The following is a 17,001-nucleotide window of genomic DNA, read 5'->3' as shown; positions in this document are numbered from 1 at the left end:
GCTATTTCAGAGAACTGGCCAGAATTATTCATCAGTCTCTATTTTTACAAGTTTCACTTGTATTTTTTTTAAACGTTGCCAGAGACCTGAAAGGTCTCTTAAAACAAAATTGTGGCAGATTACCACACCAAAGGAATAGAATATATTCAGGGCTTTACTATCTGCCATAAATACTGCTTCAAAAATACTTGGTAAATTACAAAGAGGCTTCTGTAAATCAGCAAAAATCTAGGCTGACAGGATTAGACTACCTGTATTTTGCCAGCCTTAAATGTTTTGTCTTGAGTTTTTTCACTGCACCTGGACATCACAAGAAGGAACTTGAAATCAATATTAACTCCATCATCTTTAAAACCAGAATTAACACATTTGTTCCAACAGCATTCATCGCAAACCCAGAGACTTCAGACCTGTTCATTGACTTTTGCATGGGATGGTCCTTGATGGATAAGTAGTCTCACTATCTGTGCATCGCCTTTCCAAGCAGCCAAATGAAGTGGATAACATCCTTTATTATCTGCAATGTTAGTGGAGGCTTCATTCTTCAGCAGCATTTCAACAACTTCCCTGTGAGGAAAAACAATCCAACCTTAGAACAGAAATTATGTGAATCAGATCCTGCCGTGCTTTTCAAAGTGATGCAATGAAATCAGAGTGTCTGCCTTAACTATAATCGAATGCTGTGTGTTCAATTTAATTTGCTTTAAACTCAAATAAATTTACTGTTTGAAAATGATGCTCTTTTTGTTCTTTTATCCATCTTTTTGCAAGGATTTGCAATGAAGCAAATTACAAGGTACAACAAATTTCAGTGAAACAAGGAAATATTTTTCCCAACTACAAGTCAATTTCCAAGGCATGTATTTAATTTTCTGAGAATGACTCTTTTTCACCCCCCAAAGACCAAAGAACACAAAAGAAACAGATCTACCAACTCCAGGTACCTTGTCCACAATTCAACTGACTGATCTAATCCTCAATTCCATTTTCCTGCCTTTAATCCAGATCTTCCAATACAAATAACTAACATCTCTATCAATCTGGTGCTTGACTATTTTAAGTGGGTCAGCACCTGATACAATTTTTGATGGTGGGGCGTGACGATGGTCGAGGAAAGTCCAGACTTCCACCACATTTTGGTGACAGTTTCAAGATGCAAACTTGATTGCCCAGACTGTAATGCTAAAATTTTACCTTCTTATTCTTAATTCTCGCAACACTCCTTTACCCTGTCAAATGCTCAAGGTTAAAATACAAGGAAATACCACGTCTTTATACAACTGCTCATGGAATTTTATCATTTTCATCCCTGTAGCTATCTGATGAATTTTTGCTGGCTTCAGTCTGTTAACAACACATCTTTCCTAATGGGCCAGTGGTTTTATTGAAACTGCCAGTCAGTCCAAACACTTTGTGCTGAGAAGTCCAGGATATTGTGTCAGATTTGGAGCATTGAACCTGCTACTTCCCTTGGGGAAAATTTGAACTTCCAAAAAGCAAGGTGTCATATTCTGTTGGGGAAAATCACGCTCAAGTCTTGCTGCAGGTCACACCTGTATAATGTTTGAGATCCTACTGCCTTAATGGAATTGTTGGAAAAAAATTTGGAGGCAAATGATAAGCTACATGGAAATAATGCTGCTTTAGTTTAATTATGCTTAAATGGGGATGTGCCCATGCAAAGGACTTAGACAGACGTGCTTTGGTTGAGCTTGCCATGAAGCCTATCAAAAAGGCGGTTAAAAGGTCAAAATCAATAATTTTTTTTTAAAATCAAAAATGGATAAAGCAAATACCAAGAGACCAAGGCAGGAAGAAAAAACAAAAGCCAAGGAACTTTCTACTCAGCCAGGAACATCAAGAAAAAGCCCGAAAGGGAGTGGAACATGACTGGCCATGGGACCGGCGGACCCCGGAAGAGCTGGGGAGGCGGGACAAGTCTAAACATTAATCTGAGAAAATAGATAATTTGAGTAATCAATCTGCAGGCATTGAAACTGTAATGAAAGACACGTTTGAGAGGATGACTGAAATTAAAGAAATCATTGAAGATTTAATGCAAAGAAATAGATGTGGTAAATGCACAAAATAAGCTAAAAGATATGGAAAAAGATGCAAAGAAATGGGAGGCGACAGACAAGGTCTGCTGGACAAGATCGACTTCATGAAGAATTTTAGCAGATAAAATAATGTTTGAATGATTGGACTGAAAGAAAGAGTCAAGGGGAAATATCCGGTGAATTTCTTTGAAACATGGATCTCACAAGTGCTGGGAGAAGACAAATTCAGAGAAAAATTACATATTGAAAGGGATCACCAGACCCTCAGACCCAGAAGAGCTGGTGATCAGCGACCATGACTGGTCCTGGTAAGACTTTTGAGTTACCGGGAACTGGAGACAATTCTGGGAGTAGCAAATAAATACTCGAGGCAAAATGATGGCCTGCCTGAGATTGACCATGAAAAGTTTTTTTTTCCAAGATTTTATTCCTATTTTGATTAAGCAAAGGAAAGAGTTCGATGATGTAAAAAGACAATTGTGTTCTAAAATACTGAAATGCCTGATGATATACCCTGCACCACTGAAGGTCGAAATAGCGGAATGTAATCAGCAATTTTTCAAGACTAAGAACAAGGTGGAAGACGTCTTGCAAGGATTATGAAAAGACTAAGGTTACTGAAGAGGACAATGAAGAATGTTTACAATTGGTCTAAGTAAAAGTTATATTTTTAAACTGTCCTGTATTTATTGTTAAAAGGCAAATTTTCTATGTTCACGGAGAGCTCAGGAAAAAGTGAAAACTTGTGAAAACTGGTAGCAGGGTGTAGACTTCAGTCTGGGGGGCGGGGAGAGAATGGTGCCGAGAGAATAGTATCTAAAAAATATGGCGCTAAAGGGAGGGGTGATTCTTCCTTGAAGAATTCTGTGGGCTTTCGGGTTTTCCTGTTTACGTCACCATCAAGGTAGGGACATTGCATGTGTTTTTTAAAGGGGAAAGACGACTGTATTATTTAAATAATCAAAAAGGTTTAATTGTTTAAGAATATTTATTTAAAAATTAGTTTGGATAGAACATTAAAATTTATTAGTCTTAATGTTTAATGGCATAAATGGCAAAGTGAAAAAGAAGCGAGTCTTGGCACATGTAAAAAAAAATTAAATGCAGATGTAGCCTAAATTAAAATGCTAAATTAAAAAGAGGATGGGTGGGACAAGTAATATGGTCTTTAATTGGCTCAAAAGCAAGAGTAGTAGAATTTTAATAAAAATAGACCAATAATAATAGAAGAGACACTGACAAAACCAGACGATCTGTAATGACTCATTGTAAAATTTATGCAGGATCATGGACTTTTATGAATATTTATGCATCAAATTATGACAATTAAGCCTTTATGAAGTATATCTTTTTAAAAACAGCGGGATGGGGGGGGAGGCAAAATATACTGGGAGGAAGAGATTTTAATTTCTGTTTAGATCCTATAATGGCTAAATCAACGAGAACTGTAACAAGGGCAAAAGCTGCAAAAACATTATCATTTATGAAGAATTAAATTGTGTCACGTCTCCAGAATGGAGGACCATCGCCTTCCCAAGATCGTGTTATATGGTGAGCTCTCCACTGACCACCGTGACAGAGGTGCACCAAAGAAGAGGTACAAGGACTGCCTAAAGAAATCTCTTGGTGTCTGCCACATTGACCACTGCCAGTGGGCTGATATCGCCTCAATCCGTGCATCTTGGCGCCTCACAGTTCGGCGGGCAGCAATCTCCTTTGAAGAAGACCGCAGAGCCCACCTCACTGACAAAAGACAAAGGAGGAAAAACCCAACACCGAACCCCAACCCACCAATTTTCCCCTGCAACCGCTGCAACCGTGTCTGCCCGTCCCGCATCGGATTTGTCAGCCAAAAACGAGCCTGCAGCTGACGTGGACATTTACCCCCTCTATAAATCTTCATCCGCGAAGCCAACCCAAAGAAAGAAATTTGATTGATATATGGAGGCAACTTAACCCCGTAGAAAGAGACTGTTAGTTCTATTCAAGGGTACTTGATTCACATACAACAATTGATTTGTTTTTTTTTAATTTTTTTATTTTTCACACTATAAACCATATTGACCAAGATACATAGACATTTTTCTTCTTAAATATCTACAGTGTCGTTTTCTCCCCCTTTTTCCCCCTCCCTTTCCTCCCTCCCTCACCCCCTACCCCATTTATTTGAAGTTCAATCTATAGGATACATTAAAACCGTTAAACAATGTTGTCACTTAAGAAAAATAAACAAGAAATTTTACTGAGTCAGTTCTTTTTGTTATCTTCTCCTTCTGTCATTTTAGGTAGTGGAAGTCCATGATAGGATTTCTCTATTGTGTTTTATATATGGCTCCCATATTTGTTCGAATATTGTAATGTTATTTCTTAAATTATATGTTATTTTTTCTAATGAATACATTTATTAATTTCTATATACTATTGTTGTATTCTCAAGTTGTCTTCTAATTTCCAGGTTGACATAATACATTTTTTTGCTACAGCTAGGGCTATCATAACAAATCTTTTTTGTGCTCCATCCAAATCGAGTCCAAATTCTTTATTTCTTATATTACTTAGGAGAAAGATCTCTGGGTTTTTTGGTATATTGCTTTTTGTGATTTTATTTAATATCTGGTTTAGATCTTCCCAAAATTTTTTCACTTTCTCACATGCCCAAATTGCATGTATTATTGTTCCTGTTTCCTCCTTACAACAAAAACATCTGTCTGATACTGTTGGGTCCCATTTATTTAACTTTTGAGGTGTGATGTATAGCCTGTGTATCCAGTTATATTGTATCATACATAACCTCGTGTTTATTGTATTTCTCATAGTTCCGGAGCATAGCTTCTCCCATGTTTCATTCTTTATCTTTATGTTTAGATCTTGTTCCCATTTTTGTTTATGTTTACAGTTTGTTTCCTCGTTCTCCTTTTTTTGTACATGGTTGTTACAACTTTTTAAATTATCATTGTGTCTGTAATCACATATTCAAAATTGTTTCCTTCTGGTAACCTCAGACTGTTTCCCAATATGTCCTTCAAGTAAGTTTTCAGTTGGTAGTATGCAAACATTGTATCGTGAGTTATATTATATTTATCCTTCATTTGTTCAAAGGATAATAATTTATTTCCCGAAAAACAATTTTCTATTCTTTTGATCCCTTTTTTCTCCCATTCTCTAAAGGAAAGGTTATCTATTGTGAAAGGGATTAGCTGATTTTGCGTCAGTATTAGTTTTGGTAATTGGTAATTAGTTTTATTCCTTTCTACATGAATCTTCTTCCAAATGTTGAGCAGATGATGCAATACCGGTGAATTCCTACATTGCACCAATTTTTCATCCCATTTATATAGTACATGTTCAGGTATCTTCTCCCCTATTTTATCTAGTTCTAATCTGGTCCAATCTGGTTTTTCCCTTGTTTGATAAAAATCTGATAGGTATCTTAATTGTGCGGCTCTATAATAATTCTTAAAGTTTGGTAGTTGTAAGCCTCCTTGTTTGTACCATTCTGTTAATTTATCTAGTGCTATCCTCGGTTTCCCCCCTTTCCATAAGAATTTCCTTATTATTTTCTTTAACTCCTTGAAGAATTTCTCTGTTAGGTGTATTGGTAATGACTGAAATAGGTATTGTATCCTTGGGAAAATGTTCATTTTAATACAGTTTATCCTTCCTATCAGTGTTAGTGGTAAGTCTTTCCAATACTCTAAATCGTCTTGTAATTTTTTCATTAATGGATGGTAATTGAGTTTATATAGATGGCCGAGGTTTTTATTTAGTTGTATACCTAGGTATCGCATTGCTTGTGTTTGCCATCTAAATGGCGATTCTTTCTTAAACTTTGTGAAATCCGCATTATTCATTGGCATTGCTTCACTTTTATTTGCATTGATCTTGTACCCGGATACTTCTCCATATTCCTTCAATTTCCTATGTAATTCTTTTATTGATATTTCTGGTTCTGTTAAGTATATTATGACATCATCTGCAAATAGAGTGATTTTATATTCCTTCCCTTTTATTTTTATCCCTCTTATTTTATTTTCTGTTCTTATCAGTTCTGCTAGTGGTTCTATAGCTAACACAAACAGTGAGGGAGATAGTGGACATCCCTGCCTTGTTGATCTGCTTAAGTTAAATTGTTTTGATATATGTCCATCTACTGTCACTTTGGCCAATGGCCCCTTATATAATGCTTTAATCCAATTAATATATTTCTCTTGTAGGCTGAATTTTTGTAGTACTTTAAATAAATAATTCCATTCTACTCTGTCAAAGGCCTTCTCTGCGTCTAAAGCAACCGCTACTGATGAAGTTTTATTTCCTTCTACTGCATGAATTAAGTTAATAAATTTACAGATATTGTCTGTTGCTCGTCTTTTTTTAAATAAATCCAGTGTGGTCTAGTTTTACTATTTTTGGTACATAGTCTGCCAATCTGTTTGCTAATATGCTAATAGTTTAGTTATTATCTTATAATCTGTGTTAAACGGAGATATTGGTCTATATGACGCTGGTGCAAGTGGATCTTTCCCTGTCTTTGGTATTACTGTAATTATTGCTGTTTTGCATGAATCTGGTATGCTTTGTGTTTTATCAATCTGGTTGATTACTTCCAGGAGGGGAGGAATTAATAAGTCTTTAAACATTTTATAGAATTCCAATGGGAATCCATCCTCTCCTGGTGTTTTATTGTTCGGTAGTTTTTTTTAATATCTCCTGTAATTCTTCTATTTCAAATGGTTTTATTAATTTATTTTGCTCCCGTTTGTAATTTCGGTAGTTCAATTTTAGTTAGAAATTCATCTATTTTGTCTTCCTTCCCTTTGTTTTCAGTTTGATATAGTTGCTCGTAGAATTCTCTAAAGTTTTCATTGATATCCGTTGGATTATATGTAATTTCTTTGTCCTTTTTCCTTAATGCCAATACCATTCTTTTAGTTTGTTCTGTCTTAAGCTGCTACTCTAGAATTTTGTGCGTTTTTTCTCCGAGCTCATATTTGTTTTGTCTTCATTATGTTCTTCTCTACCTTATGTTTGTAGTGTTTCATATTTTATTTTTTTATCTGCCAATTCTCTTCTTTTAGTTGTATCTTCCTTTATTGCTAATTCTTTTTCTGTATTTGTTATTTCCCTTTCCAACTGTTCTGTTTCCCGATTGTAGTCCTTCTTCATCTTTGCCCTCTGATGAACGCTTTCATTGCGTCCCATAGTATAAACTTATCTTTCACTGATTCCGTATTTATTTCAAAGTACATTTTAATTTGTCACTCAATTAATTCTCTAAAATCCTGTCTTTTAAGTAGCATGGAGTTTAATCTCCATCTATACATTCTTGGTGGGATGTCCTCTAGCTCTATTGCCAATGATAGGGGTGAGTGGTCCGATAATAGTCTAGCTTTATATTCCGTTTTCCTAACTCTCCCTTGAATGTGGGCTGATAACAGGAATAGGTCTATCCTTGAGGATGTTTTATGTCTACCCGAATAATATGAATATTCCTTTTCCTTTGGGTGTTGTTTCCTCCATATATCCAAAAGTTGCATTTCTTGCATCGATTTAATTATAAATTTGGTTACTTTGTTCTTTCTGTTAGTTTTTTTTTCCAGTTTTATCCATGTTTGAGTCCAAATTAATGTTAAAATCCCCTCCTATTAGTATGTTCCCTTGCGTATCTGCTATCTTCAGAAAGATATCTTGCATAAATTTTTGATCTTCTTCATTAGGTGAATATACATTGAGTAAATTCCAAAATTCTGAATATATCTGACATTTTATCATTGCATACCTCCCTGCTGGATCTATTATTTCCTCTTCTATTTTGATTGGTTCATTTTTATTGATTAATATAGGTACTCCTCTGGCTTTTGAATTATATGATGCTGCTGTTACATGTCCTATCCAATCTCTCTTTAATTCCTTGTGTTCCACTTCAGTTAGATGTGTTTCTTGTACGAATGCTATATCAATTTTTTCTTTTTCAGTAAATTTAACAGTTTCTTCCTTTTGATTTGGTTATGTATTCCATTAATATTTAAAGTCATATAGTTCACATAGTCATTTCATACTTTGTTTATCTTTCCATTCTGTTTCCTCATCACCACCTTCCCTTCTTATCCATTTCTGCTTTCTTTTTTTGAACACATTATAAGATAACATTTCTAAAACAAAATATTTCCACTATTCTCATATCTAAAATTCCTTTAACCCCAATAGTCCCTCCCCTTTCTTAGTTGCCCTTTGTCCCTTGTCAGGCAACCACATCTCCGCTCTCCATTTGGATTTGCGAATCCGCTCGCAAGTGTCAACTGATTTCGCAGTGACTGTTATTTCCACCCCCCCAGCCAGCCCCCCCAGAAAAGATTTTAATCTTCATATATAACAAAGGTCACTCTCTTAATTCCCTCCTTACTTCCTTTCTTCCCCATCTTAGTTCTCACCTATACTCTTATTTTTTATATACATACATATATATACACACACACACATATATATTTGTATACACACATATATATACATACATCTTTTTCTTTGGCTTGGCTTCGTGGACGAAGATTTATGGAGGGGGTAAAATGTCCATGTCAGCTGCAGGCTCGTTGGTGGCCGACAAGTCCGATGCGGGACAGGCAGACACGGTTGCAGGGGAAAATTGGTTGGTTGGGTGTTGGGTTTTTCCTCCTTTGCCTTTTACATATATACATACATACATACACCCACCCACCCACCCACCCACATATACACCCACCCACCCACCCACATATACACCCACCCACCCACCCACATATACACCCACCCACCCACCCACATATACACCCACCCACCCACCCACATATACACCCACCCACCCACCCACATATACACCCACCCACCCACCCACATATACACCCACCCACCCACCCACATATACACCCACCCACCCACCCACATATACACCCACCCACCCACCCACATATACACCCACCCACCCACCCACATATACACCCACCCACCCACCCACATATACACCCACCCACCCACCCACATATACACCCACCCACCCACATATACACCCACCCACCCACATATACACCCACCCACCCACATATACACCCACCCACCCACATATACACCCACCCACCCACATATACACCCACCCACCCACATATACACCCACCCACCCACATATACACCCACACACATATACACCCACACACATATACACCCACACACATATACACCCACACACATATACACCCACACACACACACACATATACACACACATATATTCTTTTCTTTGGCTTGGCTTCGCGGACGAAGATTTATGGAGGGGGTTAAAAGTCCACGTCAGCTGCAGGCTCGTTTGTGGCTGACAAGTCCGATGCGGGACAGGCAGACACGATTGCAGCGGTTGCAGGGGAAAATTGGTTGGTTGGGTGTTGGGTTTTTCCTCCTTTGCCTTTTGTCAGTGAGGTGGGCTCTGCGGTCTTCTTCAAAGGAGGTTGCTGCCCGCCAAACTGTGAGGCGCCAAGATGCACGGTTTGAGGCGTTATCAGCCCACTGGCGGTGGTCAATGTGGCAGGCACCAAGAGATTTCTTTAGGCAGTCCTTGTACCTTTTCTTTGGTGCACCTTTGTCACGGTGGCCACTGGAGAGCTCGCCATATAACACAATCTTGGGAAGGCGATGGTCCTCCATTCTGGAGACGTGACCATTCCAGCGCAGCTGGATCTTCAGCAGCTTGGACTCGATGCTGTCGACCTCTGCCATCTCGAGTACTTCGACGTTAGGGATGTAAGCGCTCCAATGGATGTTGAGGATGGAGCGGAGATAACGCTGGTGGAAGCGTTCTAGGAGCCGTAGGTGGTGCCGGTAGAGGACCCATGATTCGGAGCCGAACAGGAGTGTGGGTATGACAACGGCTCTGTATACGCTTATCTTTGTGAGGTTTTTCAGTTGGTTGTTTTTCCAGACTCTTTTGAGTAGTTTTCCAAAGGCGCTATTTGCCTTGGCGAGTCTGTTGTCTATCTCATTGTCGATCCTTGCATCTGATGAAATGGTGCAGCCGAGATAGGTAAACTGGTTGACCGTTTTGAGTTTTGTGTGCCCGATGGAGATGTGGGGGGGCTGGCAGTCATGGTGGGGAGCTGGCTGATGTATATACATATACATATACATACACATACATACACACACATACACATACACACACATACACACACACACACAACATGTCTTCATCTCTCTGTCTGTTTTGTAGTTGTTCTGCAAATTTTCGTGCTTCTTCCGGATCCAAGAATAGTTTGCTTTGCTGCCCCGGAATAACTATTTTAAGTACCACTGGGTATTTTAACATAAATTTATAACCTTTTTTCCATAGGGTCGTTTTTGCTGCATTGAACTCCTTCCTCTTCTTCAGGAGTTCAAAACTTATATCTGGATAGAAAAAAAATTTTTGACCCTTGTACTCCAGTGGTTTTTTTGTCTTCTCTTATTTTTTTCATTGCCTTCTCCAATATATTTTCTCTTGTTGTATATCTTAGGAATTTTACTAGAATGGATCTTGGTTTTTGTTGTGGTTGTGGTTTAGGGGCTAATGTTCTGTGTGCCCTTTCTATTTCAATTTCCTCCTGTAATTCTGGTCTTCCTAGGACCCTGGGGATCCATTCTTTTATAAATTCTTTCATATTTTTGCCTTCTTCATCTTCCTTAAGGCCCACTATCTTTATATTGTTTCTTCTATTATAATTTTCCATTACATCTATCTTCTGAGCTAACAGCTCCTGTGTTTCTTTAACTTTTTTATCAGATTCTTCTAATTTCTTTTTTTAAGTCATTAACTTCCATTTCTATGGCTGTTTCTCGTTCTTCCACCTTGTCTACTCATTTTCCTATATCTGTCATGATCATCTCTAATCTATTCACTTTTTCTTCTTATTATTTCACTGATTTCTTGTGATTGCCATTCTTTTACTGTTTCCATATATTCTTTAAAAAATATATCCATGTACTTGCCCTTCCCTTCATCTTCCATTTCTCTATGTTCTTCCTCCTCTTCTTCTGAGTCCACTCCAGGATTTGTGTCCTTTACCTCTGTCTCTTCTGGTTTTCTTGTTGGGTTGTTTGTTTTATTTTGTTGGGTATTTTTGGTCTTCTTATTTTTATTAAAAGTGTCTTGGTGTTGGTCTTCTTCCTCTGGGTTGGTCATCTGTTGTTTCTTTGATTTCTTATTTTTATTCTCTTCCTTCTTGTTCTCGTTATTTTCTATGTTTTCCTGTTGAGAGTCTTGCTGTTGTGTTGTAGTTGTCTGTTTCAGCTGTGGAGATTTACTTCTCAGCTGGTCCCCCCTCCCGTCGGTGCGCGTTTGCGCACTTTTGTTTGACTCCGTGAGCCATTTTTGTAGTCCCGAGTTCGGGGCTTCCACTGACCTCAGGGAGTGGGCTTCTCTCTCCACGGCAGGCCTCCTCGTACCGGTAAGGCCTTCACCTTCCTCCTCCGACGTCCTTCTTCTTTTCTTCCCGTTGTTTTTAGTTTTTCTTTCTTCGCTGCCATTTTCTCCACACTTTTACTTTCACTTTGTTATGGCTTTTATGTTTGTGCCTTTGTTTTTTCTCTATCTTTTTTTTACTTTTCTGGAGAGGGCTGGAGTTCCCCTACCGGCCACTACTCCATCACGTGACTCCTCAATTGATTTGTTTTTAATGTCTGCCCCGTCAAAAAGTAGAGTGGTAAAAATAGAATATCAGATAATTTGCCATTAACTTTAACTATTGCGATAACGGACAAACAAGAAAGTGTGTATAGCTGATGTCTCAATGCCACTCTGTAGAGATGGAAAGACTTGCGAATTTATGAAGAAACAGATAGAACTATGTTGTGAAATGAATCTTTCTTTTCCTGATAATAGCTTTTTAATATGGGATTAGTGGGCTGATATCGCCTCAAACCGTGCATCTTGGAGCCTCACAGTGCGGCGGGCAGCCAACACCCAACCCCAACCAACCAATTTTCCCCTGCAACCGCCGCAACCGTGTCTGCCTGTCCCGCATCGGACTTGTCAGCCACAAACGAGCCTGCAGCTGACGTGGACTTTACCCCTCCATAAATCTTCATCTGCGAAGCCAAGCCAAAGAAAGAAAGCGGTGTGAGCAGTGGAAGAAACACAGCCACCACATTGAGGGTCGTTAATGACAGTTTTTATTCAAATTCAGCACGCCCCTTTAAGGGCAGCACGAGCTCAGTCACCTGGTGCATTGTGACATCAAAATTGCTGCCCAGGGTGCGCGCTGGAAGGGATGCTGGAGTCAGAGGGAAACCTCCGACAATGCCATTTCCCCATGGCTGCCCCACCATGTGGCGATACAAGCGGGGCCGGTTCGCCATGAGGATGGGCGCCCCCACAATTAAAGATTACTTAAGAGGACAAATTATTTCATACAAAAATCTTGAGAGAACACACTACAGAGTTGGATGGCTTGGAGAAAGATATCAGAAAACTGGAAAAAATATCAAAGAATGGGGTTACAAAAAAAAGACTACAAGAGAATTTTTAAAAAAACATATAACATTACAAACATATAGAATGGAAAAACCATATTAAAAAATTATGAATTAGGAGAACGGGCACACAATGTTCTATCTTGACAGGTAAAGGCAGAGGAGTCATCTAGGATGATAAATCCAATAAAAACAGATGTTAATATTATAACATATTATCAAAAAGAAATAAATAATATTTTTAGACAATACTATATGAAACTATATAAATCAGAATTATTAGGAGATGAAAATGAGGTCGACGAATTTTTAGAAAAATTTGAACTTCCAAAATTAGAAGATAGACAATAGGTTGATTTAGACACCCTTTTCACAAGAGAAAAAATTGAGAAAGCATTGGGTACTTTACAAGCTAATAAGTCTCTAGGGGAGGATGGGTTTCCTCCCAAGTTCTATAGACTTGCTGATGCCTCTTACGATGGATGTATTGGACCAGGCAGTGGGAACCCAGATTCTCTCGGAATCTTTCTTAACTGCTATAATTACACTGCTACCGAAAAAAGGTAAAGACCCATTAAAAACTTCATCATATAGACCTCTATCACTTCTGAATGCTGATAATAAGATTTTGGCAAAGGCGCTAGCTAATAGATTGGGGAAATATCTACCAAAATTAATACATATAGATCAAGTAGGATTTGTTAAAAGAAGACACTCTTCAAATAGACTAATTAACATAATACATACGGCAAAATCAATGTTGAATTCAAGTAGAACAGTCTCCTTAGATGCAGAAAAGGCATTCGACCATTTGGAATGGTCTTTTCTATTTAAAACATTGGAAAAATTTGGTATAAGCAGAAAATTAATAAATTGGATAAAAACTATCATAAACCACAAGCCAAAATTATAACATAATGATGTCAGCAGTTTTTCCCTTGAGTTGATAGAGTAGACAGGGGTGTTCTCTGCCTCCAGCAATTGAACCACTGGCGGAGATTATAAGGAGAGATGCAGATATTAAGGGCTTGAAAGATGGACAGGAAGGACATAAAATTAGCTTATTTGTTGATGATATGCTATTATATGTCTGACCCAGTTGAGACCTTGGAAAAAAAATTACAAGCAACATTAGAAAATGGAAGAGTATCGGGTTATAAAATAAATATGGCTAAAAGTAAGATCATACCATTGATGAATTTTAATTATGAATAATATCAAAAAGGTAGATTTCAATAGAAGACAGATGGAATCAAATATGTAAGAATAATGACAGATAATTTACAGAACTGATATCAATTTAATTATACTCCTCTTATTAAAAAGAGAAAGGTTGTCAGAAATATAAAGACTTGCTGATTACTTTAGTGGAAAGAGTAAAATTAAAATGAATGTGATGCCAAGATTGCAGTATCTTTTTCAATTACTGCCTTTTGCACTAGCTAAATATTTATTTAAATTGTTAAATAATTATATAAGGTGATTCCTATGGAATAACAAAATGTCATGAATTTCATTCGAAAAACTAACATGGGATTATAAACTGGGAAAACTTAGGCTTCTGGATTTTAAGAAGTATTATTCATCAGAACAAGTGTGATTTTTATCATGTGTCTTTGAAGACGACAGTCCCCCTCCTTGGATCCAAATGGGACTACATTCAATAAAAAAGGGGACACTGAAAATAAGTGGAATGTTAAGTAAATAACAAAAAAGATGGATTTTAATACATGTGTTTAGAATATGGGAAGAAATAAATGAGTGTATTGGGAAAAAAACCAGACATCACTAAGAAGAACATCATGTAAAAATGTGTTGCTGTCTATGAATCTGGGCAATAAAATATCGAATTCCTGGTATGACAAAGGAATAGGATATATTGATTATTGTTATGTGGAAGGATCTCATGTCTTTTGAACAATTAAGAATTAAATATTGAGTAGCTAATGAGACTTTATTTTTCTCCTTCCAAGATAGTTCCCAAAAGGGGGCAAATTTGGCCACACTTGAAATAAATGAAATGGAACGAATGATTTGGCTGGGGAATACACCCAAATTGATCTTTAGGATATACTATGCTCTCCAGAATGAAAGTCCAAAAGCAGGACTACAGAGATTGAGAGCGCGCGAGCCAGAGCGCGCGAGCCAGAGCGCGCGAGCCAGAGCGCGCGAGCCAGAGCGCGCGAGCCAGAGCGCGCGAGCCAGAGCGCGCGAGCCAGAGCGCGCGAGCCAGAGCGCGCGAGCCAGAGCGCGCGAGCCAGAGCGCGCGAGCCAGAGCGCGCGAGCCAGAGCGCGCGAGCCAGAGCGCGAGATCGAGAGAGCGAGATGGGAGTCAGATCAAGGTGTTGCACCAATTGAAAGATGTTGGTCTTATTGGTGTTTGGATATCATGACATCAATTTAAAATGCAAGATACGGACTAGTTCAATATAATTTCCTACACCAATTAAATCTTACACCACAGAAACTTCATAGATCAAAATCTGAAATATCAGAGATGTGTTTTAGATATGGGACAGAAATAGGAACGTTTTTACGTGATACATGGTTGTGTGTGAAGGTGAGACCTTTTTAGCAGATATTACTGAAATATTAACAAGGATAATCCAGGCGACCTTGGGTAATTTTATTGAAATAAGCAATAAATTAACTAAATCCCAAATTTGATTTGTTAAAATGGTCTTAGCAGAAGCTAAGAAATGTATTGCAATTACAGGTACACGATCCTTTATCTGGACATCTAAAATCCAGAAAGCTCCAAAATCCAGCAAGTGGGGAGAGAGGTGGCAGCGCGAGTCGGGTGGCCGAGAGACCGGCAGCGCGAGTCGGGCAGCCGGGGGAGGGAGACCGGCAGCGCATGTCAGGCGGCTGGGGGGAGGCCGGCAGCGCGAGTCGGACAGCCGGGTGGGTTGGGGGCAGGGGGGGGAGTGGATACGGCAGCACGAGTCAGGTGGGCTTAAATCTGGCTTTCCGAAATCCGGAAAAATCTGAAATTCGGAACACACTGTCCCTCAAGGGTTCTGGATAAAGGATCGTGTACCTGCACTTGGAAATCTGACTCCCCACTACATAAAGCATGATTGACTACTGAGATGAATAATTGCATGCCTATGAAAAAAATTATATTTAGCTTAGAGAACAAATATGACATATTTGTTAAGATATGGCAGCCATATTTGGATTATATAGGGGCCCAATTATAACTATAACTACACCAATAAAAAGGACAATAACAGATGATGCTATATATATATATATATGAATGAGAATTTACTGTGTTTATTTATGGAAAAAATAAAATATTCCAAAAAAATGCTTAAATGGATTTTTAAGATGACTTCTATATTGAAGAAAATTAACTTCAATTAATTGATTTCTAAAATAGGGCTTAAGTGTATTTGATATTTTAATCCTTGTCAATTTCCATTTCCACAAAATTAGTAGGTATCAAATTTTCAGGAATAAAGCCCAATCATTCTTCAGACCACGTCGACAAATGCAGATACTCTGAAGCAGCAAGATAGGCATTCTGCATCTATCCCAGTTCAGTGCAGGTATTCAAGAATAGAGTAAGATATGAAAGCAGGAAACAGAATGCCAGCTATCTTAACATCTGTCACTGGCAAACTGCTGGTATCTGTTATCAAGTAGCAGCAGGACGTAATAAAATCATAATACAATCAATAAGAATTAACATGGCTTTATTTGTGGAAGGCTGTACTAGCTTTAGAGGCGGAGGAGAGATCGAGTCATCTTGGACAGTACTTGCCCTAATTAAGAATGAGAGGGGCTCTTACTGAAATGTATAAATTTAAGCAAGGCAAGATTAAGCAAGATAGAGGTAGGTACCATATTTGTTGGCACATAGGACCCACTGGCATACAAGTCGTTGTCCCCCCCCTCCATTTAGGGGGAGGTTTTAGCAAAAAATTGTTTTAGTGTATTTATGGCTGGGTTAAATGGGTTCCTCCTGCAAGGCCCCTTGTAGATATAACACGTGTGCTTGTGCGTGCACGTGTGTGCCTTCACTCACCTCGATGGAAACACTCCAGCCTTGCACGGCCGAGACATCAAAGCCTTCTTGCACATGACCAACAGCAGCAATGCGCCCTCCTGTCTGCCAAACGCCGAGGCTCAAGGCCTCTCTCCCCCACCCCCGCTCCGTGCAAACACCAATTGACAGGTGTGCCGAAACATGGGGTGCCCAGGGGCAGGAGGGAGAGAAGCCAGTCACAAGAGCAACAGAAAGGGAGAAGATGATTGATCGTTTGCTTTGAGAGGAGCACTTGGCCTCAGTGATTAGGCTCCATGCTGAGCTGACTCGACAGAGTGCTTGCTTGCTGCCACCCATCCCTGCGCCTCATTCAATTTGCTCGGGGGGGGGGCCGAAGTAAGGCTCAGCGTGGAGCCTGATCATCAAGGCCCAGCGCCTCAAACCATTGGCATGTTCCTGTACTATAAACACAGCCATTGCGGTG

At 38.8% G+C, this 17,001-nt stretch overlaps 1 protein-coding gene across 25 annotated transcripts in view; it reads right to left on the bottom strand.

Moving 5' to 3' along the window:
• The window catches only part of LOC138764999 (ankyrin repeat and SAM domain-containing protein 1A-like), a 335,613-nt gene that overhangs the window by 250,312 nt on the left and 68,300 nt on the right, over nt 1-17,001 (bottom strand). For 19 of the 25 annotated variants that reach the window (XR_011358405.1, XR_011358406.1, XM_069941579.1 and 16 more), the window contains 2 exons: nt 13,271-13,349; nt 411-567 (listed from right to left, as the gene is read on the bottom strand). The exons of 3 other annotated variants lie outside the window; for them this stretch is intronic. Coding sequence is in view for 20 of the 22 variants with exons in the window: in XM_069941579.1 (XP_069797680.1) it covers nt 411-567; nt 13,271-13,349 (236 nt within the window). In the remaining 2 variants the exon portion in view is untranslated. The remainder of the gene's footprint in view (nt 1-410; nt 568-13,270; nt 13,350-17,001) is intronic. 3 more of the 25 variants (XM_069941585.1, XM_069941586.1, XM_069941590.1) reach the window with 1 other exon arrangement.

Source organism: Narcine bancroftii, chromosome 5 (assembly GCF_036971445.1).
Source record: "Narcine bancroftii isolate sNarBan1 chromosome 5, sNarBan1.hap1, whole genome shotgun sequence".
NCBI lineage: Eukaryota > Metazoa > Chordata > Chondrichthyes > Torpediniformes > Narcinidae > Narcine > Narcine bancroftii.
This window is presented reverse-complemented; position numbering and strand designations above follow the sequence as displayed.